The sequence below is a fragment of the Armigeres subalbatus genome, unplaced genomic scaffold (assembly GCF_024139115.2).
Source record: "Armigeres subalbatus isolate Guangzhou_Male unplaced genomic scaffold, GZ_Asu_2 Contig515, whole genome shotgun sequence".
Taxonomy (NCBI): domain Eukaryota; kingdom Metazoa; phylum Arthropoda; class Insecta; order Diptera; family Culicidae; genus Armigeres; species Armigeres subalbatus.
In genome coordinates this window covers 1,112,190-1,137,877 of record NW_026943277.1, presented here as the reverse complement: position 1 = coordinate 1,137,877, position 25,688 = coordinate 1,112,190, and the positions used below count along the sequence as shown (strand labels likewise).

Genomic DNA, 25,688 nt, shown 5'->3' with positions numbered 1-25,688 from the left:
CGTAACTTTGAGAGGATGGAGGAAGCCTACATCAGACTGAAAAGCGAAGCTAAACGGATTGGACTAGTCATCAACACGTCGAAGACGAAGTACATGATAGGAAGAGGCTCAAGAGAGGTCAATGTGAGCCACCCACCACGAGTTTATATCGGTGGTGACGAAATCGAGGTGGTTGAAGAATTCGTGTACTTGGGCTCACTGGTGACCGCCGATAACGATACCAGCAGAGAAATTCGGAGACGCATAGTGGCTGGAAATCGTACGTACTTTGGACTTCGCAAGACGCTCCGATCGAATAGAGTTCGCCGCCGTACCAAACTGACTATCTACAAAACGCTTATAAGACCGGTAGTTCTCTACGGACACGAGACCTGGACGATGCTCGTGGAGGACCAACGCGCACTGGGAGTTTTCGAAAGGAAAGTGTTGCGTACCATCTATGGTGGGTTGCAGATGGCGGACGGTACGTGGAGGAGGCGAATGAACCACGAGTTGCATCAGCTGTTGGGAGAACCATCCATCGTTCACATCGCGAAAATCGGAAGACTGCGGTGGGCCGGGCACGTAGCCAGAATGTCGGACAGTAATCCGGTGAAAATGGTTCTCGACAACGATCCGACGGGAACAAGAAGGCGAGATGCACAGCGGGCAAGGTGGATCGATCAGGTGGAGGACGACTTGCGGACCCTCCGCAGACTGCGTGGTTGGCGAAGTGCAGCCATGAACCGAGCTGAATGGAGAAGTCTTTTATGTGCAGCACAGGCCACTCCGGCCTTAGTCTGATGATAAAATAAAAAATTTCGAGTTGAATTGAACTTTTAGTTTTTCAATCAACACACACCCAAAAAAGAGCTGGCACGCACGACCCAACAAACAGCGACAAGCTACAAATAAGCATCTAAGTTGAATTATTGCTTATTTGTAATCTTCATAGGGGAAGTGTACCGGTTTTGGCCACCTTAGTGCCTAATTTGGCCAACCCTGAAAAATGCACATTTTCAAAAAACTGTCGATCATTTTCCACAGCGAAGAAGCGTAAGGGATGTATCTCCTGTTACAGCTAATAAAACCCTCAGAAATTGCTTAATATTTGGATAAATGCGAAAAATTGGCCAAATTAGGAACATGGCCAAAACTGGTACAGTTACCCTAGCTGAATAAAATAGATGCTGAATAATTCGCTAGACAGATTTTATCTCAGCATTTGATCCAACTAATATTCGGCTTGGCCTACTTATTTGTTTACCACCTTTATTTGAGGTCGAACTAACGTTTTAGTTTTATCACATTTCAGCACATTGGGGAAGTTTATCAATGTGCTGAACTAATGATTCTCAAAATTCTCTGTTCGACTATGATGTGATGCTCTAAAAGGGTGGTCGAATTGTGTTTGAATAGTAGATAAATAAGCAAGCATGAGGCATCCTTCTTAACATTTGTCCTTCTATACCATTGGATTTAACTTTTACCGGATCTATCGCACTGTGGAAAAAAACATCATAATAACAAATAGTAGTTTATGCTTTTTCCGTTTGAAAGAAAATCGCGATGGCTGATATTTAGATAGGAAAATAATAATTTATTTTCAAGACATTGTTGGATTCATTGTCAAGAACATTCAGGCTTTTTTATATTCGTGGGGCAATACATATTTTTTTCGTGATACATAATTAATTCGTGATCTATAAAGCTGTTGGAGATTATGTATAACGAACAAAATTGCTGGAGCAATGAAGAAAATTCATGCAGTTGTTGTAAAGTTGTGCGGAAACGAACACAAACAAATTCATAAAAAATCGGTCATTTTGCATGTCTGTTATAGATTTCCTATGTACTAAATGTTTTTCTATTTGTAAATAAATGTCGATATGTGTAATTATTGACTCGCTGCATTTATGGTATTGATGGCACAATCATATCGCAACCAGTTATTCAGAGATTCCGAGCAAGGTCGAACATGAATTCATTAAATTTTCATAAACCCCATCATTGGAGACGAATTTTATTTTATCGTTTTGACATTATTTTCTTAAATTTTTTTCCCAGTGTTCAATGGTTATGACTGGCTGAACAATGGCTGTACAGTTATTAACAAACTGTAGTTTGACAGATTGACTTGTTGATTAAGAGTCCAATTATGATTCATATTCAGCTATACGATTATTTATGTTTTGCAGAAGACATGTCTTCAATTTGAAGACATTTGAATCTCTGTGAAGACATTTATTTCGTGAAGACATTTTGAAGACTTTTCAAAATATTTGAAGACTTATCTACTTATTTGAAGATACCTGAAGACAATCAATAAGCCAGCGAGTGGAAAATACAATTTTATTTTTACTTATAAATTCTGCGACTTCTATATGTAAATTATACAAAAACAATTACAAAAGTTATAAAAGTCTTTGTCTCGGGCCTTGAATCCCAAACATAAAAATACCTTCACACTAGCGGGCTGATAACTGCAACGCATTTCAGACTTCATACGCAATTAACTTTGAGTTTTGCGATGGCAGAATTTGTTTGAATTTTCCTTGGCGGCGGCGGCGTTTTTGACGTGTATGTAAAAAGGTATTTCGATTATTACATCGGAACGCAAAAGTTGATTGAATTCTTCTATGACTTGATTTAATCTATTCAACCGTTGAGCTAGAACCTGAATTATATCTTAATTCAATTTGAATTCATTTGATCTTTTCGGCATTTCCATGTGACTTCCCTCTAAATATCCGTCAGGGAACTCTTTTAATTTTCCGTGAATTTTTAAAAGAATTTTCTGTGAAAATTTCAAAGAATTTTTCGTGTAAGGAATAAGGAATTTCTTGTCTAAACTCAAGAGAATTGAAATTGGGAATTCAGTTCAAAATTTATATCTAATTATTTCCTTAAAAAGATATAAAGGAAATCCTCCAAAATTTAAATTGAAAATTCTCCTTAATGGGGGAGGTTCCCTCATCAGTGCTGCCACCTGGAAAAGTTTAGAGAAAAAGTAGAACCATGGAAATTTGACATGGCATGATATAGAAAATGAGAATTAAAATGTCTCTAGAAAGTTATAGAATGTTTTTTGCCGAACAGTTTTTAGTTTGTGGGGTTAGAAATTCAACAATCTTAAGCATTAACTGCTTATTCAAAAAAAATATAAAATCGAGATATCATGTCTATTTTGTTCTACCCCGTAAACCAAGATTTTTCTGAGAAATGTCCTTAATTTTTGTTTTATAACAAAAATATACTTCATTTCCTATACCACATCGTGTGAAATTCCAATGATTCTACTTTTTCTCTCGATGACAGCTGGTGGTCTTCTCCTCCCCTATTTCCACAAGTTCAATGGTAAATTTCTACGTGAAAATATTCATAAAAAATTTCAGAGAAATTCCATAAAAAAATAAGGGATTTTCAATTAAATACTAAGTAGCAAAATCAGAGGAAACTTGTTACACACTTTCGTTAAATTCTTCCTTGAATTCCTTTGGTAATTCTTCTAGAAATATCTAGTATTTTCTCTGAGAATTCCTCTAAGAATTTCTTGAAACATACGTTCTGGCATTCTTTCCGAAATTCATCCAGGAAATTGTCCGGAAGTTTCAGGGATTTTTTTGAAAAATCCTTCAGGAATTTGGAAGATCCTCCAAAAGTTCCTCCAGAACTCCTTCGGTAGTTCCTTTATGAATTCCTCCAATAGTTCTTCTAGGAATTCCTCTAAAAGTTTTCCCCGGGATTTCTGCGGAAGCTATTCCAGGGATCCTTCCGGACGTTCCTCCTCTGGAAGATCCTTCAAGGTTGACGAATTACTCTCCAAGAATGCCTCCAAAAGTATACTTCTATTTTCTCCAGGATGTCTTTCGGAATTTTTTGCAGCAATACCTCAAGAAGCTTCTCCAACTACCTCCAAGAATTTCTCCAGAAGTTTCTTTTGGAATTCCACCAGAAATTGCTTCAATAATTCCTCAGGAATATCCTTCAGAAATTCATCAGGAAAATCCTTCAGGTATTCCTCCAGAAAATCCCTCCGGAATTCATCTTGAAAATTCTACAGGAATTCCTTCTTAAGTTCTTCCAAGTTCTTCCTTCAGAACTTTCTCCAGAAGCTCCTTTAGTAAATCCTTTGGATGTTCCAACAGGAATTCCTCAGGAATTTTTTTCAGGAGAGTTTCAGAAATAATAAGAAGCTCCATCCAGAAGAAAGTTATAAGAAGCTCCATCGGAAATTTATCCGGAAGTTGATCTAGATATTTATCCGGACGTTCCTTTAGAAAGTTCTCTGGATGTTTTTCAAGTATTTCACAGTAAATTTTGAATCCCAACAGGGTATTCTTTAAAAAGAAATTTGGAAGAGTTCCACGTGAAAATTCAGTTTAAAAATCCGACTCAGTAATACAAGGTGATTATTGAATTTACACACCTATTGAGGTCTCCAGTAGCCTTGCGAGCAAAGGCGTAGGATTGCCAATCCGGAGATGGTGAGTTCGATTCTCGGTCCAGTCTAGGATGTTTTCGGGTTGGAAACATTCTCGGCCTGGGCATAGTGTATCCATTGTACTTGCCACACAAGATACATACTCATGCAATGGCGAGCATATAGAAAAGCTTTCAATTAATAACTGAGGAAATGCTAATTTAATACTAAATTGAAAAGCAGGCCAAGTTCCAATTGGAATATAGAGCCATTGAAGAAGAAGAAGACCTATTGGATTTTGTAATTTTTCGCTGATAATCATATAATCTTAATATTGAAGACATTTTTGAACGACTGTGAAGACATTGGAAAATATCATCTGGCATCCCATCATTTTTTGCCTTTCTCGTACAACAAAGTTGTACCAGAAGGCTATAATTTCACTCCAAAAGCCAAATTTTGATAGAAGGCTCGGAGACCCATAGTGTTATATACCAATCGACTCAGCTCGAAAAACTGAGCACATGTCTGACTGTGTGTGTGTGTGTGTGTGTAGCCCCGGGAATTTTTTATTGTTAAACACGTTTCATATAGAAGGACTTGACTGATTCGAGTGCAACTAGTTTCATTCGACGGAGAAACTTTCCTAGTTGGACACTATTGTTTTTGTTTGCTAATAACTCATTCGATTTGAATAATATTTCTATTTTCTTTTAACAAATACGCTGTTTACATGCACACTTTAAGTCATTAATCAATTTAGCCATGACGCAATCCATTACTCTCATAATAATTGCTTAAAAATTACTCAATTATTGAGTAATTTATAAGCAGCGTGATAGAGTTGCATCAAATATTTTAACCGCCAAGATGTAGGCAATTAGCACAGCATTTACAACATTAATTCGAATCCAACATATCGAATCGAGAAAGGCATAATCACCACTTGGGGATATATTTGGGTTTTTTTTTAAGAATTTGCTTTTTATTCAACCAAAATAATGGCTACCCAACAAACATTTACTGCGTTGTGTTGAATTATGTCACAACTTCTGTTCAAGCTTTGTTCACACAATTTTGACGAAGTTATACAGCTAAAGCATCTCATTTGAAAAACAACTTTATTAACTGATTCGTTAAACCTTTAATAAGGATTTTACTAAACCCTAATTCAGCTTCATGTAAATTCTTCGAAAATAATAACGCATTGAAAAGAACATCATCAAGATTTCTAATGAACTATGGTGAAGAAATTGTAATTTTCATATAACCATTTTAAAAAATTTCCAAATCGGGTCTCGAATTGCTGACATTTGATCATCCACCGGTAACGATGTCATCCGCGCCATCCTTGATTTGTTAGATATGGAATATATTCAATCAATCGAAAAGACTGAAACTATGAACCTCTAAATATGATTTACGCCAAAAATTAAAGAAGTTTTGTTGAAAATCGGCATCCCCAACAAACATTCACTAGTTTAACTAACATCAGTGTGATGATTCAGTTCAGCACTGTGTTGAATTATGTACTATTTCTTATCGCAACTTATGTTCAGGCTTTGTTCACACAATTTTGGAGAAGTTATACAGCTATAACATCTCATTTTGAAAAACAACTTTATTACCTGATTCGTTAAACCTTTAATAAGCATTTTATTCAACTACATGTAAATTTTTCGAAAATAATAACGCATGGAGAGTAACATCATCAAGATCTCCATTGAACACGTATTGCAATTGCTATTTTCATATAATCATTTTAAAATTTTCCTAAATCGGGTCTCGAACTGTTGACATTTGATCATCCGCCGGTAATGTTGCCATCCGCGCCATCCTTGATTTGTAAGTTATGGCTTACTCAATAGCGGCCTCATTTGCCCTCTCTTTAAGAAAGGGCACATACTGGAGTGCGTCAATTACCGAGGAATAACCCTCCTTAATTCGGCGTACAAAACAAATATGTCTCGTATTCTGTTCAACAGATTGAGACCGCTTGATGAGTCCTTCGTCGGCGAGGCGAAAACCAAGCAGGTTTTCGTGAGGGCCGAACAAAGACGGATCAAATGTTTACCCTGAGACAAATCCTTGATACATTTCGGGAGTACAACTTGCAGACACATCATCTGTTTATTGATTCCAAGGCGGCGTACGATTCAGTGAAATGGAATGAATTATGGCAAATTAAGCTAGAAAATGTTTTTTCGGCGAAACTGATACGGCTGATTCGTATAACGTTGGACGTATCGGAATCAAGTGTAAGGGTTGCGGATGAAATATCATCATCATTTGTTGCCTTAAATAGATTGAAGCAGGGTGATGCACTCTCGAATCTACTGTTAAATATAGTGCTCGAGGGAGCGATTAGGAGAACTGGTGTGCAAAGAAGCGATACCATTATGACAAGATCGCATATGCTCCTGGGATTTGCGGACGATATCGATATTATCGGGATTGATCGCCGTGCCGTGGAAGAGGCTTTTGTACCTTTTAAGAGGGAGACAGCCAGAATCAATACCAGCAAAACCAAGTCGCTAGCAATCAACGTGGGTTCATTAGTGGTGGTGGTAGTGAAATGGTGCTGGATGGAAGTGGTAGAAGAATTTGTGTATCTTTGAACATTAGTGACGTGCGATAATGATGTTACCCGCGAGATGAAAAGGCGTATTACAGCTGCAAATAAGCTTATTATTATAAGGCTTAAGCTTATAACCAGCTTAAGTCCCGTGGCCTGCAAACGAAGACAAAATTCGCGCTGCATACTACTCTGATTCTTCCGGTGGCTTCATACGGCCATGAAACATGGAAAGCTTTCAAAGTGTTTGAACATAAGGTGCTGCGGACAATACTCGACGGTAAACAGGAAACGGTATCTGGCGGCGTCGCATGAATCACGAGTTGTACCAGGTGTATAAAGGGCTAGATATTATTAAGCTTATATAACACGACTTGAAGCGATTGGCCCAGGATAGTCCAGTGGAGAAAGATACTCCACTTCGCGTAGGTTCATCGAAGAGCTTTAGCCCATCAAGTATCAAGAAGGTTTGTCACGGCCATCACTAACACGGTATAAATAAGGGCCAACTAGTTAGTATCGGATGCTGGAACCAAGATCAACATAAGAGCACGGACCAAAAAGACTGAGGCTGCTTTTGCGAGTTTAGAATAGTCAACGCACCAAATTCCGAATATTCAACTCTAACGTGAAATCTGTGTTGTTATACGTCAGTGAAAGCTGGTGTGTATTAGCAGGGATCACGCAGAAACTGCAAGTATTCATCAACCGATGTCTACATTTTATTACTCGGGCCTGGTGGCCTCACAACTGGATCTCGAATGCTCAGCTTCATCAACGATATCATCAAAAATCGATAACAGCAGAAATTCGAGAGCATAAATGGAGGTAAAACATTACGAAAGAGCAGAGACGAAATCAGCAAGCAAGCGCTGGACTGGCATCCGGCAGGATATCGCAGCAGAAGCAGACCCAGGGGCGACGAAGCCTCAACGAAGAAATAAAAGAAGTCGACAGGAATCTAATCCGGGCCCTGATCAAGACTAAACCGAGCAGTCGCCAGAAATGGATATCTTTTACGTTGGCCCTGTGTGCCCTTAGGGGTGATCAGGATACATGAGTGAGTAAGTGAGACGGGTCCTCCGGTTTCTGGTCAATATAACTGAATTGGCCCGGTGTATCCTTGGAAACGAAAGTACTCTACTTACTTATAACATATTTACCTACATGTGCAATATCATAAAGCTTAGACCTAACTTGGGAAATGTCTACTTCATCCAGTATTTTGCGTGGCTACCAAATGAGTGCCATTAAAGAGATAGAAAATAATTACTTCCTATTTTAATTTAAATTCGGTCTCGCTTTTTGGTACTCATTATACTCAAATGTCATTCGTTGATTTAACCGTTTCGTATATTCGCTACATTTTACCCTTTCTTTCAAATATACGCCTAGGCGTTCTGGTCGTCCATCTAATCCTCCTGAATATGCGCCAAACACTAAGTTTAGTGTTTGAATATTGGTTGCAACCATCGTTCAACAAACCAGGCAATTTATTTTTATTTCTAGATTTCTTGATTATCAGGTATAACAGATCTTGTGTAGCAGAATTTACATGTAATTTATTTTTATTTTTTCATATTTTTTAGCTGGAAAACAATGATAGATAGGCATAAGGCATGATTGTAGCGAATAAAAAAAACAATTCACAAGAATTATTTTTTGACTTTCGATAAACAAAACTGTTGGTTGAACGTAGAGCTGATAAGTGCCAATACTCTTCATGAATTCAAAGCCTACATTGATTAAAATGTGTAAATATTTTTTATCTCTTGCATGTCAAAAAGAAACTCTCTTGGACGCCATTTCCAAGCAAAATACTGGACAAAAGATCCGGATCTTGGCCAATGTGATCGGAATGATCCGGAGTGGCCATGAAACTTCATTGAACAAAATCAAGGAATTTGATCCGCCACATGACTTGTTTAGACCTTTTTGCCTTTCTCGTATACTAAGTTTTGGGATATATTCACGCCTGTTTGAAAACTGGATGTGCCTATGTACAGTATGTGAAGAGTTGATTCAAAAAATTTATTGAATGTAACTACTTTCCGTCGAACTGAGGTTGAGGTTTGTGGATTCAAACCCCGTCGAAGGAAATACATTTCCAATATATTTTTTCAAATCAAATCGTTCAGATACTTTGCATATGCGCATCGAGTTTTCAAAGTTTGAACTCTCATACGACATGTTTAGACCTCTTATTCGGAAATGTTTGGTGCTTATAACTATAAAGGTCGCTTTGTTGGCTGAATGCGAGAAAGACAGTATCTCTATTTATTTTTTACGTATATAAATCATTTGTTTTTATTTCTTTCAAAGAGACTCAGCCCGCTTTTATATTTTTGAGAACATTTTTTTAATTCTTGCATTGTCACAGATCTCGCGTGGTTCAATTGTCACATTTTAAAAATCTTTTGTTTTCAATGGTAATCCTAGTGAACGATTAGTTATTATTTTTGAAACACTACTTGTTCAAATATGAGAAGGCAGTATGCAAAATTAGCAGAAAATGGAGCTCGGATTTGTCCCACGTCCATTTTGAATATTTTTTTGAAACTTTTTGGTAATATGCTGCACATTCTACGTAACTTAACAAACATAATTAAATTAATAAATAGTAATATTTAATATTGTTGCATTTTGTAACGACTTGTGATACCACTTCCGGGAGCCATCTTATAGCTTGTAGGCCTGGCGAACCATCAAATCGAAATAGGCATCTGAATCGATCGAAGCGCTGAGACCAGCGTAATAGTTGAGGAACTCCTCTTTGGTGACGGTTCCATCGACGTTTCCGTTCTCCTCGAAATTGGCCAAGAATTTCCTTAGGATGACATCCTCCGTCTCCTCACCACTGATGTACAACGGATGGTTCTTGACCGAGTAGACGTTCCTGGTAAGTGAGTGAACGGACATTTAGGTTAATTCTTGAGTTAAATTTATTTCATGTCTTTGTCACTACGGTTCGTATACTCATCCAACCAGTGAACGCAAGATTTTCTTACAAAAGCTTTACAAATTTGCAAGCTTTTCCAATAATACCTGCTGCATAAGAATCTTACATATTTTATATAAGATTTTTTTTATATGCCAAAATTTTGTACCGATTTTGTAAGATTCCCATACAACATTGTAAGAAAATCTAGCATACGCTGGTTGGGTATTGTTATTCACAATGTATTAGAATAGTATGAGTTTTAAAATCCTTACTTCAAGTCCTCGATGGTAATTGCCCCATCACCAGTTTTATCCAGCTTCGCAAATGCTTGGGTCACAATATTCTTCCTAGATTCGGACATATTTGGACGGATTGCTATCAAAAACTCGGTCATATTGATTGATCCGCTCCCGTCGGTATCGAACCTAGAATTGGAGAAGATTGCCTCAGTTCAAATGAATTCTCTAAACAACGTCAACCACACTACTTGTTGAACATCTCGGTAGCTTCCTCGTTCGTGATGTCCAGTCCGGTGTCGAGCAAACCCTTGATGAACTCCTCCTGATTGAGAGCTTTGTTTCCGTCGTCGTCCATGCGGCGGAAGCACCGCCCAAGGCCAAGAATTCCCGAAGCACCGCGGGCAAGGCACATGTGACGTAGCTTCTCAATCGAATCCGTCAACGTACCGGACGACAGAGCCCGGCGGCTGCGGTTGATCATTTCAGATTCTTGACGCGACATTGCACTGACGGGACGATGGGTCATCTGGAAAATAGACGGCGAACCAGTGGATAGCATTCTATGAAGTTAACTGTCTAATGTATTTTTTGGAAATTTCCCTGCTTTCTATGATTTTTTATGGGAGTTTTTAATTGCATTGAATTGCTAATATTTTCTAAGGTTTTGAACAATTTCCTCAAGCCTAAGAACTAATTTTTAATTATTTATACATTTGATAACTGCTTTCACCCTGATTTATTTGATGGCAGCTCCCCAATTTTTTTTTTATAGAAAATCTTTTCATCAAATCTATACAATTTAGATCAGAATTGATGTGATATTAAAGCATTACATAGAGTATTTTACATTAGCTTCTTGAGAAAAATTATATTAAGGCTCTTTTAGTGGAATGTCTTCAACTGTCTAAGACGAGCTAAGTACTTTCCATTTAATTCCACTACGTCTTGTCCGCCAACGCCTACTCTTAAAGAAGGGATCATATCCACCATCGGCATAATCCGAACAAACGCCTACCTTTTACGCAAGAATCATATTCACCACTGCTTTATTCCTGGCAAACTCCTACCTCTTAAAAGGAAATTCATTTATCGTTAGGCCGATACAAATATTTAAAAACAATTATGTCTCCCCTCCCCCCCCTTCGGATTTTTTGCCTAAAAATTATATTTTGAGGGGCAACAACAAAAATTTTGGATGATTTTGAGAATTTTCGAGGAGTTTCATTGTTTTTTTTTTCATTTTAATATTTATTTTTATTATCCCCCCCCCCTTGACCTTTCGGGGACCTGTAGGACATAATTTGAATTAAATATTTGTAACGGCCTTACTTTATTTTGGTCAATCGGAAACACATAAATTATTGCTTTTGACGTAGAACTACGTCTGTCTTTTCTATATTGGGGTACACTTCACAATTGCAAACAATCGAAAAACGTCACGAAAATATGATAGACTTTGATCGTCAATATCTCAGCCGTTCCTCGATGGATTTTCAATTTTCTTGGACTATTCGATCAAGCAAGAGTCAACGCTTCATGCACGATGTAATACTGGAGTCGTTTCCTACGTGTTTTTTTACACGAATCACTTTTTATGCGATTTTTTTCACTCGTATTTCGGGATTTCCGTGGTTTATTGAGAGATATTTTGGGATTTACGCAGTTTTGTAAATTAAATACAGCAACGTAGTTCAACGTCACCTTTGCGTATAACCTTATTGGGTTGCACCTTTGAGTTTTCAGGACGAATCCAAATGAAAGATAACAATTATCATCGCTTTGTACCTGGCTTTCTACGAAAGGATTATGTCTTTTCAATATTATTATTGACCGATGTTATATGCACTATCCTGTTTTTTTTTTTCAGTACGAAACAAGTACAAACAATATTATAATATATGTCCGTTATGCCAAATAACCCTCACTTTTGACCCTATTTCAAATTATGCCAAATGGCCTTTATGATCATCTCTTCATTACTAAATCATGTCGAAAGCCCGTTATCCAAAATTACGCACACTTTTGTCGCAGTTCGAAGTTATGCCTTATGAACCATAAATTAACCTTCATACCAAATGGCCCAAATATATTAATAATGGAATTGATAAAAAAGATCTGAGAAATGTGGATTGTATGACATTTGCCAGAATCAAATTGCCAAAAAGGACCAAATGCCAGAAAGAAATTTGCCAGAATAGACCATTTGCCAGAATGCAGTTTGCTAGAATTCACCATTCCACAAAAATAGTAAAACTGATATGAATTAGTTTTGCACAAGAGGTAAAATACCAAAAAATAATACCAAAAATTAATATGTGCAATACTTAAGGCATAACATACTCGTTTGGTATTGAAATACCTAAACATGTTATGACTAAAGTATTTCGCATAATTTTTGGTATTATTTTTTGGTACTAGTTGATACCTATTGCTGTTATCGAGGTCGGCACTCCTGCTCGGTTGGACAATTTTCGGTTTGGAAATTGTCTCAACTTCCCTGGGCATAAAAGTATCATCGTGTTAGCCTCGTGATATACAAATGAAAAAATGGTAACTTGACTTGGAACCTCGCGGTTAATAATTGTGGAAGTGCTGAATGAACACAACCCGGGTAGAAACCGTGATATTGATAACAAAATATGCTATTAACTTGTTTGAAATAAGAGTAAAAATAACTAGTGAAAATAACAAAAACTTGCACCGAAATATCATAAAAATATCGGGTTTCGCTATTAAGAAGAACAAACTAATAGCTCAAGATATTGATAAGTTCTTGTTAATGGCAAAACCTGATATTTTTATGATATTTCGGTGCATTTTTTGTTATTTTCGCTTGTTATTTTTACTCTTATTTCAAACAAATTAATATCATGTTTTGTTAACAATATCACATTTTACTGTTAATGAGCCATTTTCGTCTACCCGGGAAAGCAGCGAGGCGGCAATATCCCTATGTATCACACTTAAATTATTTTTTAGATCTCGGCAAAATTTTTGCCGAGATTCCAACAGCCGAGATCTCGGTAATATTTTTTACTGAAATTCGGTAATTCCTTTACCGAAATTTCGTCAATATTTTGCCGAAATTCGGCAAAGTTGATTTTTTGCCGAGATCTCGGTAAAGTTTACCGAAATCTCGGTAAACGAAATTTTACCGACATTCGTCAAAATCATTACCAATATCTCGGCTGTTGGATTCTCGGCAATCGGTAAACTTAGAATTTTAAGTGATTGCTAATAATAATAAGAAGAAGAAAAAGAAGGCAATTATGAATGTGATCCCTTCTTTAAAAGAATGCCCGAATTAAAGCAAAGGCAAATATGATTCCATATTAAAAAGTACGCATTTGCCTAGATTAAGGCAATGGTGTATGTGATCCCTACTTTGAAAGTATGCACATTGCACATGCCTGAAATAAGGCAATGGTAGATGCGATCCCATTCCATAGTAGGCGTCTGCCCGGATTAAGGCAAACGTGGATGTAACCCCTTCTTTAAAAATAGGCCTTTGCCTACTATAAGGCAATGGTGGATTTGATTCATCCTTTGGATGTAGGCGTTTGCACGGATAGGTATGGGGTCGTTAAAAAATGACGTCACAGGTTTAGGGGTAGGCAGGGCTCTAGAATTTTCTGACAGTACATGTACTAGGTATACAAAAAAAACGTGACAGAGGAGGGAAAGGGGTTCTAGAAATATTAAAAAGGAGTAGACGACATATTTAAATCGCCCCTATTAGTTAAGCATCAGGTAACGATAATTGCGGTTCTTTTTTAGGCGTTTGCTTACACGCAAAACTGAAAGTATGCTCTTTTCGGGTGAAGTACGCTCTTTTGCGGGAGAATGGGACCCACAAAAGGAGTAAAATTTGATGCATAAAAACCTTAGGTTTTTACATTTTTCCTGTTTATATGCATAAAAGCGAATCATTTGTGAAAAAAAGAAAGTCATAATTGTGCATAATATTTATTCCTTTTTATGTGTAGTCCCATTCTCCCACGCAAGAGCGTACTTTTAAGTCTTTTGTGTGTAAACTTTTTTAGCAGTGAAGAATTAGTCAATTATGGATGCGATCCCTTCCTCGAAAGTAGATCTGCCGTTTTGCTTGTCTGTCTTTCCGAAAAAAAATAGACCTACTTTATCTATGTGAAAAAATATATCAAATAACTCTTCCTCTTTCATAGTTACAAACTATGCCAAATGTCCATTACGCCAAATGACCCACTCCTGAGCAGCAGTTCAAAATTATGCAAAAGGTCCGTTATGCCAAATGACCTTACACCAAATGGTGTTATGCCAAATGACCCAGACCCGATATAAGAGATAAAAGATCAGATGACAATATCAATATTTTGCACTAAAATATCATGAGGAGATCACGTTATGCTATTTGTAAGAAGTGACCAATGTCATGTGTTATTGGGTTGACTGACTAAATGACATTATACAAAGCAGCGTTATGCCAAATAACCCGCTCCCCGTGAGCATCATGCGTACTTCCAAAAGTAATTATTTCCATTTTTCCTAATTAACTAGCGAACGCCTTCACGCTGAAAACAAACTATTCAGAATTGAGTCGAATGAGACTCATTTTCATTAGAAACTGGACTACGGAGTTATTTTACTACTTCAATAAAATGATGGTTGCGCTTAAAGCCTAGTACGCTGCTTTTACGGTATGAGTTTATGGAAAATTTGATCAAATTACCAAGGTGAATCTGACAGCTGATTCAGTATGGGAGAAATGTCACTTTTCCGTTCGGAATATTTTTCCGTTAGGAAAAGTGACAGCTCCATTTACTTTACCCAGGAAGCGTTATTAGCGTTACGAAATTTTCTCTACTTGTCAGCTCCGTACTGCTCACGGAATCATTTCGTGAGTATTCCGTATCCTATCTATTTGCACAGTACTTTTCAGCAGCGTACTAGCCTTAAACTTAGAATCTGTTTGCGGTAAAATGTACATGTCCATGTAGTTCATAAAGTGAATGCCTGGCGTTTGAAGCTTTTCCAGTTGGTTTATGGCGGTTTTATTGATAGCAATAAGAGCGCCAATAAGACTGAGGAGCTAGCTATGGTGATTGTTGTCATAAATCCGCAATAAGAATTAATTAAGTCCAAGGAGCATGGAAATTGTTACCTGTGATGTCGTTCTATAGAAGATCTTTCTAGTTGCGTTAAATGGGGAAGGGTCATTTGGCCGAAACCCATTCGGTCGAAAGCCATTTGGCCGAATGCCACTAGGCCGAACAAGCCATTAGGCCGAAAGTCATTTGGCCGAAAGGGTCATTTGGCCGAATGGGTCAATTGGCCGAAAGGGTCGTTTAGGCGAAAGGGTCATTTGGCCGAAAGGGTCATTTGGCCGAAAAGGTCACTTGGATGGAAGGGTCGTTTGGCTGAAAGGGTCGTTTGGCCGAATAGGACTATTGAAAAGAGAGAAATTAGGAGTGAAATTCATTTCTCATTTCTCACTGTAAAAAGTGAGAAGCATGAAGTGAGTAGTGAGACATCTCACTACCCACTACGCCCTACTCGCTTTTCACTTTTCACACTCCTCATTTCTCACTACTCAATACGTCTCACCATTCACTTCGCGTTTCTCATTTTTCACAGTGAGACGTCTCACTTCTCACTTCTCACTGTGAAAAGTGAGTAGTGCGAAGTGGGGTGGGTAGCGAGACGTCTCACTTTTTATAGTGAGAAGTGAGAAATGAGGAATGACAATTGAGACGTCTTTCTTCTCATTCCTTTAGGCCAAATGACCCTTTCGGCCAAACGATCCTTTTGGTCAAACGACCCTTTCGGCCTAATGACTCTTTCGGCCAAACGACCCATTCGGCCTAGTGGCATTCAACCAAACGGCCCTTTTCCGTCTTACGAAAGAAAATGTTCACGCAAATTTACTAATAAAAATAACATCATAATCATAATTTAATAGCCTTGAATTCCTTTATCTCCCGACCGTAATATTTGCCTCGAATTAACCACAAATACTTCCAGTTATCCAATCTAACATAAATGCCAAATCCCTGAACCAATGTAGAGCCAATGAAGAAGAAGAAGAAGATTAACGAGATAACGTTCAATTTAAATCTAAATAAACGGAATTCGTTCACGAATCATATGAAGTAGATAGACTCAATTTAGCTTCACTGTAACCACTGTAATCCACACCAAAATCTGTCTGCTCGAGACGACGAAGCACGCAAAGATCCGAACCCGATGATCGTTTGATGGGGTGGACGAACCGAACGAATGGCTAACTCGATCAGCGCCCACTGAGCTATAAAAGCCCTATCCCAAGGGAGGAAAACTCTCTTGATCCTGGGATAGCGTGAAGAATAGTTCGACAAAGTTAATTTTGCAAGTTTTAAAGGAGTTAAGTGCTAATAGTTAAAGAGCTTGGCTCGCAGATTATCGCGTTGTTGAGAAGTGGAGCTAAACGTTAAGGAGCAACGGCTTACTCAGCTCAAGTGTACGCTTTAGTATCGCGTGTGATTAGTGAACCAATCCACGAACAAATGTGAATACCGTGGTGCTATAATCACATCGGTAAGTGGCACCACCCACGTGGTGCAACGTCTCCCAGAAGGTCGAACGGGACTGTACGTCACCAAACAGTTCCCCAAGTCCGTGTCCGCATATTTTCTCACGGTGAAGCCCGTCGGTAGTTTAAACCGACATCGCAAAGCTGGTTTCTGAGTCCGGTCGAGCTAGATCCCATCCCTTCCGGCCGAACGCGCCGTTACTCCGGCCCCCACGACGTCGCCGGCCCATCGCAACAGTGAGTTTGTAGAGCAGTGAAGTGTACTCTTCCCAAAATTAGTCTTTTTTAATAAATGCGCTTGATAAAACCCCTATCAGGTATCAGGTATCAGAACGTCGGCTCCAGGGGCACGTTCACCTCAATTCGGGAGATTTGTGCCATCGCCTTCACAGCCTTTCTCATCACGCACCTGACGGAAAAGGAAGTGAACAAAAAGGAAAGGAAATATGGATGGGAGAAAATTGGGAAGTTTGAGAAAGGTACCCTTGAAGAGGGCATACAACGTATACAACACGTTCAAAAGCTCATAGCTCCTTACCACAACGGGTTATGAACAACAGAATACTTTGAAGGTTCAGGTTTCTGTAGTCAATTTCACTTAGTAAGTGTTTACCAAATATTTGGAAACGCAGTTGCGCATAAACTGGGCAGTTACATATCAGATGATAAGAAGTTCCATAATCGGATTCACAACCATCGCAGACAAAAGATTCAACACGTTGAATATTTGCCATGTGATAGTTGAGTCGACAGTGACCTGTCAAGGCCTTGACTAAGACACTGCAATTCTGTTTAGACAGATTAGCTAAATAGTTAGCTACTACCGGAGATGGCTCTCGGATATACAATTTTGTTTGTCGACATGAATCTAAACTACTCCAATACCGTTTGTGCTGAGTGGAAGCCCAAGAGCTAATCAAACGCTTCACCCAACACTTAGATATTGGAATAGCTGGCTCAGGACCAAAAAGTCTTGTGATGCTCCAGTGCGAGCTAACTCATCAGCCAATTCGTTTCCAGCTATGGAAGAATGGCCAGGTACCCATATAAGGTGCAATGTATTAACTGAATTCAGTTCCTCTATTTGAGTTCGACATGCGATTACTAATTTCGACCTTGAGTTGGCCGAAGCGAGGGCTTTGATAGCTGCTTGACTATCTGAACAGAAGTATATTACTTTGCCCATTATGTGCTTCTGCAGTGCGGATTGCACTCCACACATAATGGCAAATATTTCCGCTTGAAAGACAGTGCAGTGTCTACCCAGTGAGTGGGACTGTTCCAATCTTAGCTCACGCGAGTAGACACCTGCACCCGCTCTACCTTCGAAGAGGGAGCCGTCAGTATAACAAACAATGCTGTCCGACATACTTCTCTCCAAATAGCCAGATGTCCACTCATCCCGCGAGGGGAATTGTGTTGAAAATGTCTTATAAGGAAAACTACTAGCGAGTGTGAGATCACTTGGAGCGAGGACTGTTCTGTCCCAATCAACCATGAGTTGTAACAACGAAGTGTGTGTAGAACTGCGGTTTACAGGATTCTCTTCCATGAAACCGAGAACCCATAATCGGTAAGTACAAGAAAGTGCTTCTTGTTTGAGATGTATGTGTAGTGGGACAACGTCGAAAAGAACCTCGAGAGCAGCCGTGGGAGTCGAAGAGAACGCACCAGTCATTGCCATTAGGCACATCCTTTGCAGATGGCCTAATTTAGACTGAATTGTCCTCACTTCACCCTTTTGCCACCACACAAGACATCCATAAGCCAAAATTGGTCGTACAACTGTTGTGTAAATCCATTTTGATATATTTAGGTTTAAGACCCCAGGTTTTACCAAAAGTTCGTCGGCATTGGCCGAAAGCCATACACGCCTTTTGACTCTGAACTCAATATTAGGTGTCCACGAGAGCTTGGAACCAAGAATTAGTCCCACATACTTTACCTGATCCGTTACATTGATTTCAGAGTCAAAAGATGTAATGGGCGAATACCATTACGGTTACGTTTTTCCGTGAAAAGTACAATAGATGTTTTATTCGGATTAACCGAAAGGCCATATTGGCGACACCAACTTTCGACTGCCTGAAGAGCGTTTTGCATCAGGTCGAATAAAGTAGTAATACACAAACCGACTATCAATATTAGATAGTCGTCGGCAAATCCATAGGTAGGAAAACCGCCATTATTGAGTAATCTCAATAGCGTATCTGCAACGAGGTTCCACAAAAGTGGAGATAATACTCCCCTTGGGGGCAGCCACAGACACTTAATTTCCTAATCGCTGCTTGACGTAATGTCGAGTAGAGATGTCGGTTTTTAAGCATCTGGTGAATCCATTTGGTAATTATATTAGGTAGCCCATGACAACGTGCGGCTTCCAATATTGCATCGAAAGACACGTTGTCAAAAGCACCCTCAATATCTAAGAACGCACCCAAGCATGATTGCTTTTGAGCAAATGCTTTTTCGATGTCGTAGACAACCTTGTGTAGAAGAGTCACGGTGGACTTTCCAGATTGGTAAGCATGTTGATTAACATGAAGAGGCATGTTTGCCAAACAGTCATCACGAATGTGATGATCGATAATACGTTCTAAGCATTTCAGAAGAAATGAGGTCAGACTGATGGGTCTAAAACTCTTTGCTTCTTCATACGAAGCACGTCCTCCTTTTGGGATAAACTTTACAGTGACATCCCGCCAGGATATGGGAATATACCCAGTAGCAAAACTGCATGAGCATGAGCATGAGCATGATTGACCGCCCACGGTTGCTACTCCGTTATTGCCTGGTCAGCTGTAATTACACAGAGAACCAACAGATGAAGTTTGGGACTAACATCATCTTCAATGTGTAAGAACTGGTGACCCAAATATTAAGCAATACCAGCGCCGGCCGTGTCCGAATTAAGGAATGGGTAGGAAAATGTTGACATGATCCTCGCTTTGATAGAAGCCGACGAGTCATCTGCACTTCCACGAGAAATCACTGGGATGTTGGATATATGGGGTAGGTATTGTGGCAGGGTTCGTTTTGGTAAACGGTATGCCGTGTATAGCATGTAGTTTGATCAATTCTAAACATAGTCGAACGAACACTAATTATTTTAATTACCGACCGCACTAAGCAGAACAAAATTGTCGATGACCAGCCGATCTTTCTGCTAACCGCACAAAGCAGAACAACACTTTCGATGACCGACCGATCATTCTGCTTACTGACGCGAACTGAATCTTCACTTTCTAATTAATTTACTCACCTGCACAAAGCAGAACAACATTTCGATGATCGGGCGATCGTTCTGCTAACCGCACAAAGCAGAACAAATTATGTGATGACCGGCCGATCGTTCTGCCTACTAAATAAATCACGACTGTAGTGAGCTCTGAGCCGTACATTTGTCTTTCATGCAACAAACATTATCTACTTTTATCACTCAGTTCCGACAGAAAATTTGATGCTCCTAAATAAGCGTTTCTTAAGCATGTATCCAAGAACAGCATTGCGATTAATTAAATCTATTCACATATTGATCACACAAGCACATCAAAAGCTTCTGATTCTCGCTAGCAATCTGCATATCTAATACTTAAAAACGCACTCTGATCTATTTTCTTACCAACCTAATTGGTACTACCATTTCTACCACTCTTCAATGAATCAGCTATGTTTAAGGCTTAAATGCATTTTCTACTAACAAAATGGAAAGCGAGGAAGATAGTTGACAAAAGAGATATATTTGAAATAGGCATTGAGAAGGAAGATTTGAAGATAGTGAAATAGAAGGCAAGCAAAGCCAGAATGAATGTATATTGTGAAATGTTCCTTCGTAAATCGGATTTGTCTTGCTCCAATCCACCTTCAATAATCCACTACTATATAATTATGATCCGGCACTATATTTTTCACGAATTGGGAAATATATCAGTGAATAACACAATGCACAATTATTCAATGAATGTACAATAATTAAAATGACATATTAAAAATAAAATGCAAAACTAGTTGATGAAATTTGAGAGGACGATTTTTTCTTTTCCGCCATTACTCGCCCTAATAGCTTCATATTTGTCTTACCTGCAATCGTTATCTAGAATATTCCCGGAAAAAATTATGAATATCATGAAATATTATGAACATGATATAAGAAACAAAATGTATAAACAAATAGAAAGAACATAAAAGAAAATATTGAAATAATTTTTGAACGTATATTAGGAGTACATATTCAACAAAATATAATAAATCACCCGTATTCTTGTTTACGCTCGACCGATACGTTCAAACGAATACGATTCATTTTAACGAATTTTCCATTTGATTTTGCTGGTGTTAAGGAAAATTTAAGTAAACTTTCGTTTAAATAAACAAACGAACTATGGGAAAATATGATGAAAAAAAAAGAAAAAAAATAAACCATTAAAAATAATTGTATCATTTAGACTTGAAGAGTAAAAGCAAAGAGGATACCTTCACTACCGAGACTGCAACACGCATCCGTAAATTGTAATCGGTGCGTGGTGCAGCTACTTGTCTTCAAAAGATAAGTGAAGACATTATACTGAAAAATTGTAATATAACTGTCGATTGAACCATGACAATATGTTTTGGTTCGGTGTCCTAATTAAAAAACCTCATAAACAACCTCATAGTTTATTTCTAAGCATTAGTCAAATCACAGCATTAATAGACATATTTTTATGACGTCAATTTAAAACATATAGCCGTCATGCATCTAACTATGATGATGACAAGCCGGAAGAACACATTCACAACGCTACCGAAAAACAAATTATATCCGAGCGTATTCATTTCACGTTTTGTATTCTTTGGTTTTACGTAAATAAAGTTTTTTTTTAAACTTACCAAATTTTGGATTGCACTTACGGACCCGTTTACATATCCTTACTGCTCCGACCACAAAAACTGGTGCACACCAGTTCTGCATCTGACTTCATCTCGTCCTGGTAAGCATCGACTTGAAATTTTCCCTCGAAGTAGCTATTCGAATTCATATTCGAGAATGACATCTTCGTGTACGAGAAAGGCAAATAATTGTCTACGAACGCAATCTTCAATCTTCCGCTTTTCTCCTGAAGGTTGCCGAAATGAAGTGCGTTGGATGATCGGCTGTCGGACGCTTGGCTGACATTCAGTTCTTCGTTTTTCATTAACTGCACAGACGCACGGAGACATTGCCTTTCATCCTTTTCTTCCTCTAGCCAGTCATTTGTTCACGAGTGGTTTTTCTTGAAGTTGACTTGACCAAATAATAATTACAAGAAGTTCAAGAAATTCTGAAGTCTTTAAAAGTTTTTTGACGTGCGGAAAATTTTAGCGTCCGCTCTTGAACACGGCTTCCTGCGATCTCATACCCAGTAGCAAAACTGCATACTAAAAGTTTTTTCAAAACATGTTTGATATGCTCAAAACCCTTCTGAAGAAGAACGGGATAGATCCCATCTTCCCCTGGAGATTTGTAAGGAGCAAAACTATTAAGAGCCCATTGAATCGATTCAGTAGTTATGATTCTACGAGCCTGAGCCCAAGACCCATAACTACATGAAAAGACATCAGGAACATCCGAAGATGATATATCTACACATCCAGGGAAGTGTGTGTCAAATAAGTGCTCTAACGCTTCTTCGTCAGAAGAAGTGTAGTCGCCATTTGGCTTGCGAATTTCGCCAACTTGGAAATCCTTGGATCTCGCAAGAATTTTATTCAATCGAGTGGCTTCACTCAAATTGGAAACATTTGCACAAAGGTTTTTCCAGCCGAATCGTTCAGCAGATCGTAGAGCCTTCTTGTAAGCTTTGCGAGCCAACTTGAAAGAATCCGTCCCTGCTGAATGGCGTCTGTTACACTGCTTCCTGAGCTTAGCCAAATCGGAATTCCACCACGGGGTTCCTCTTGAGGTTTTCACAGAACGCAAGGGCAAGCTTCTTCAAAAGCTTCCACGATATGCAACGTTGTAGTATCAACGGCATCATCCAAGTCGGTAGGAGTTTCAATGGATGGTAGATATCCATGAAATTTTGTCGAGAGCAACTCTGTATAGAGATCCCAGTTGGTTGAACGGGGATTTCTAAAACGCAAGGTCTGCGAAGAAACATTCAACTGATCAAAATAGATGTAGCGATGGTCAGATATAGATTCCTCATCTGACACATGCCAATTCGTCAACTCGTGACTGATTCTATTGGAACAGAGAGTTATGTCTAATACTTCTGCTCTATTAGATACCATAAAGGTTGGGCGATTGCCTATGTTAAGTAAACCAAGTTCGGTACTACTTAAGTATTCCATCAAGCTGGAGCCTCTCAGATTGATATCCGAGCTACCCCAGATGATGTGATGAGCATTAGCATCACTGCCGACAATTAGCGGAAGGCCTTTTGAAGTGCAATATATGACAACTCGTTTGAAAGCATCCGTAGGGGATGGTTCATCGTGTGGTAAATAAACCGAACAATAGACGTATTTCCTGACGGGGGTTCCGCCAGTTGCATCAATTGTGACGGCACATACATCTCTGGTTGTTAGTTCAGAGATAAGTGTAGCAACGATAGCATTGTTAACAAGTACACATGCACGCGGCATTGATCGAGAGTTTGCCATTTCATTATTGAAAGCAGCAAAAACCGGGTTCACTAGGTTACCTAGGTAGAAGCTACCCTTGCGAAAATAGGGTTCCTGCACCAAAGCCACTTGGGATTTGCCATTTTGCATAAGTCTACAAAGATTAATCGTTGCTGTTCTTTTGTGCTGGAGATTGATTTGAGCTATCCTAACTGTAGCCATTACGAATTACGATAATACACTCCACAACTTCAACATTTATGTGAACAGCAACGATGAAACCAAGTCGGTATCGTATCAAGAACGTCAAGGACGAAACACAGAGTACACTGTGAAAAACGCATAAAGCGAATCCATATAGGTGACAATTAGATGAAAAACTAAATAAAAACATACTCATAATCCCACCCTTATTTAACCTCAAATTGAGATTGAATAAGAGTAGCCGATTATTTCGGAGAAGCAAAAACTTAACTACCGTGAAGGGTGCCCTGGTGCATCACAGGCTCCGTTAGCGATTGGGTTTTTATTAGATCCCACTAACCATTCATTCGTAGGCACGGTAAGCACAAAGCCGCATCACACCAAGAATTAGGGGTCACCTGTATGGTGACTTCTACCACTGGAACAGGCAATCCGTAGCGTTATTCTTAGCCAGACAACCGGCTGCCGACACCACACGGCTATCTAGGCTGTTCGTGGAGAGAAGTTGACATTGACTTTACGTCAACTCTCAATGTGGCCGAACAGCCGAACAAAATTAGTCTTTTTTAATAAATGCGCTTGATAAAACCCCTAGTAACAAATTTTCTTGTGCCGCGAACATTATTTGCATACTTTAAACGTTTGATTTTCAGGTTGAAAACAAATTAAGAGAACAGGTAAGTCTTCCTTAGTGCGGTATTGTGCCGGCCCTGAGATCCCCAAGAGGTGAGCTGGCTCGGGACGGACGTCCATGCCACAGACGCATGGGCGTCATTGGTAGTAACAGATTGGACCCAAGAGCCAGACATCAAGACATTGCGGTCTGGATGCAAATTTGCAAAATGCATTAGGATGCAAAACAGTTGCGAAGAGTAAGTGTGTGTTTGTGCGCGATCAATCGAAATATTTTTTTCTGCTTTGTAAATAAATATTGAATGCGCGTTTGGTCGTGTTAAGGTTAGCACGCCGGTTCGATAGGGAGGAGCGCGAGTAGAATATGTTCAATGCTATAACTATTTCTCATCCGTCGCATCGCTTACCGAAGTGTATTCAATAAAATATCATTTGTAACTAACACATCCTATCTTCTATCCCAAGAAAATCGTTCTAGTCAATAACGGAGTAGCAGCTCTGAGTTGTACGACCAGAATGCTCCAGCTTATGCTCATTTCAAAAGAAAAAATGAAATTATGTCAACTCATTTCGGCGAATGATCTAACGTTTTGGTGAGGAAAAATTCTCTAGCGGCATTAACCTACAATGTACCACGCTCCTCCACAAACATCCGCTGTAATTGTGCTCGATTCATCACTTCGACCAACGGAAAGTGGACAAAAATATGTTTAATACTGGGCGTCACGTGCTTCCAAACAACTCGGATATAACGAATCATCTAATGCCCTTATCCTATAAATAACTTCACAAGCTAAAAAAAGTAGGAGGCTCGTTATTTCAGTAAACTTGTGAAGAGTTTAACACCAACGCCTTTAACAACAAGACATCCGTTAGTACACATTATTGTTTCAGATATCCTCCGGTGTCTGGTCAAGAATCGCAAGAATTAAATAAATTTCCAGGATTATGCATACACACTTTGTTTTCCAGCAGTAAGGAAACACCTTACCTTTCGACTATCAATATGCAGCAGGTCAAGGCCCACCTCTCTGTATTTCCAATCAGCTCTGATTAATTATTAAGGACAAACATCAGCTTTGTTGAATGACTACTACTCTCGCCCACAAGCTTTCCGTTTTTCTTCGGAAAGGTACATAGGTGCCATTCGAGCGTGCCAAATAATAGACTCGGGAAACGTTGACCCGCAATGTCCCAATTAGGTTATTCATGATTCTGATAGAGTTGGACACCTAATTGAAGGACACGAATAGACTTTCCCTTTTCATTCAAATATAAATGATGGGGCTTGAATCGATATCGCTTTCATATAGGTGTTTGAACTTTCAATTGGTTCTGCACGAGCATGTAACAAAAGCCAAAATTGCACGCAGCTTTTTTTCACATTTTCACAAAGTCATGGTATTAATCTTTTTATTTTCTTCATAGGGTAACGACTGGTGTTCTCGGTATGCTTCCACTCTCGACACAGACCCAAAAACTGAAGATATAATTTTGCCATAACTCGTTAGCACTTTACGAGGCATATAGTTAAAACAGAACTTGAAGGTGATTTTTTTCAT

At 38.9% G+C, this 25,688-nt stretch overlaps 1 protein-coding gene across 3 annotated transcripts in view; it reads right to left on the bottom strand.

The window, feature by feature from the left end:
* Positions 1–9,312: 9,312 nt before the first annotated feature.
* LOC134204327 (calcyphosin-like protein) overlaps positions 9,313–25,688 on the bottom strand; it is a 60,584-nt gene continuing 44,208 nt past the window's right edge. For all 3 annotated transcript variants that reach the window (XM_062679156.1, XM_062679155.1, XM_062679154.1), the window contains exons 2-4: positions 10,406–10,683; positions 10,191–10,343; positions 9,313–9,873 (exon numbers count right to left, since the gene is read on the bottom strand). In XM_062679156.1, coding sequence (XP_062535140.1) covers positions 9,657–9,873; positions 10,191–10,343; positions 10,406–10,683 — 648 coding nt within the window. In that variant the 3' untranslated portion in view covers positions 9,313–9,656. The remainder of the gene's footprint in view (positions 9,874–10,190; positions 10,344–10,405; positions 10,684–25,688) is intronic.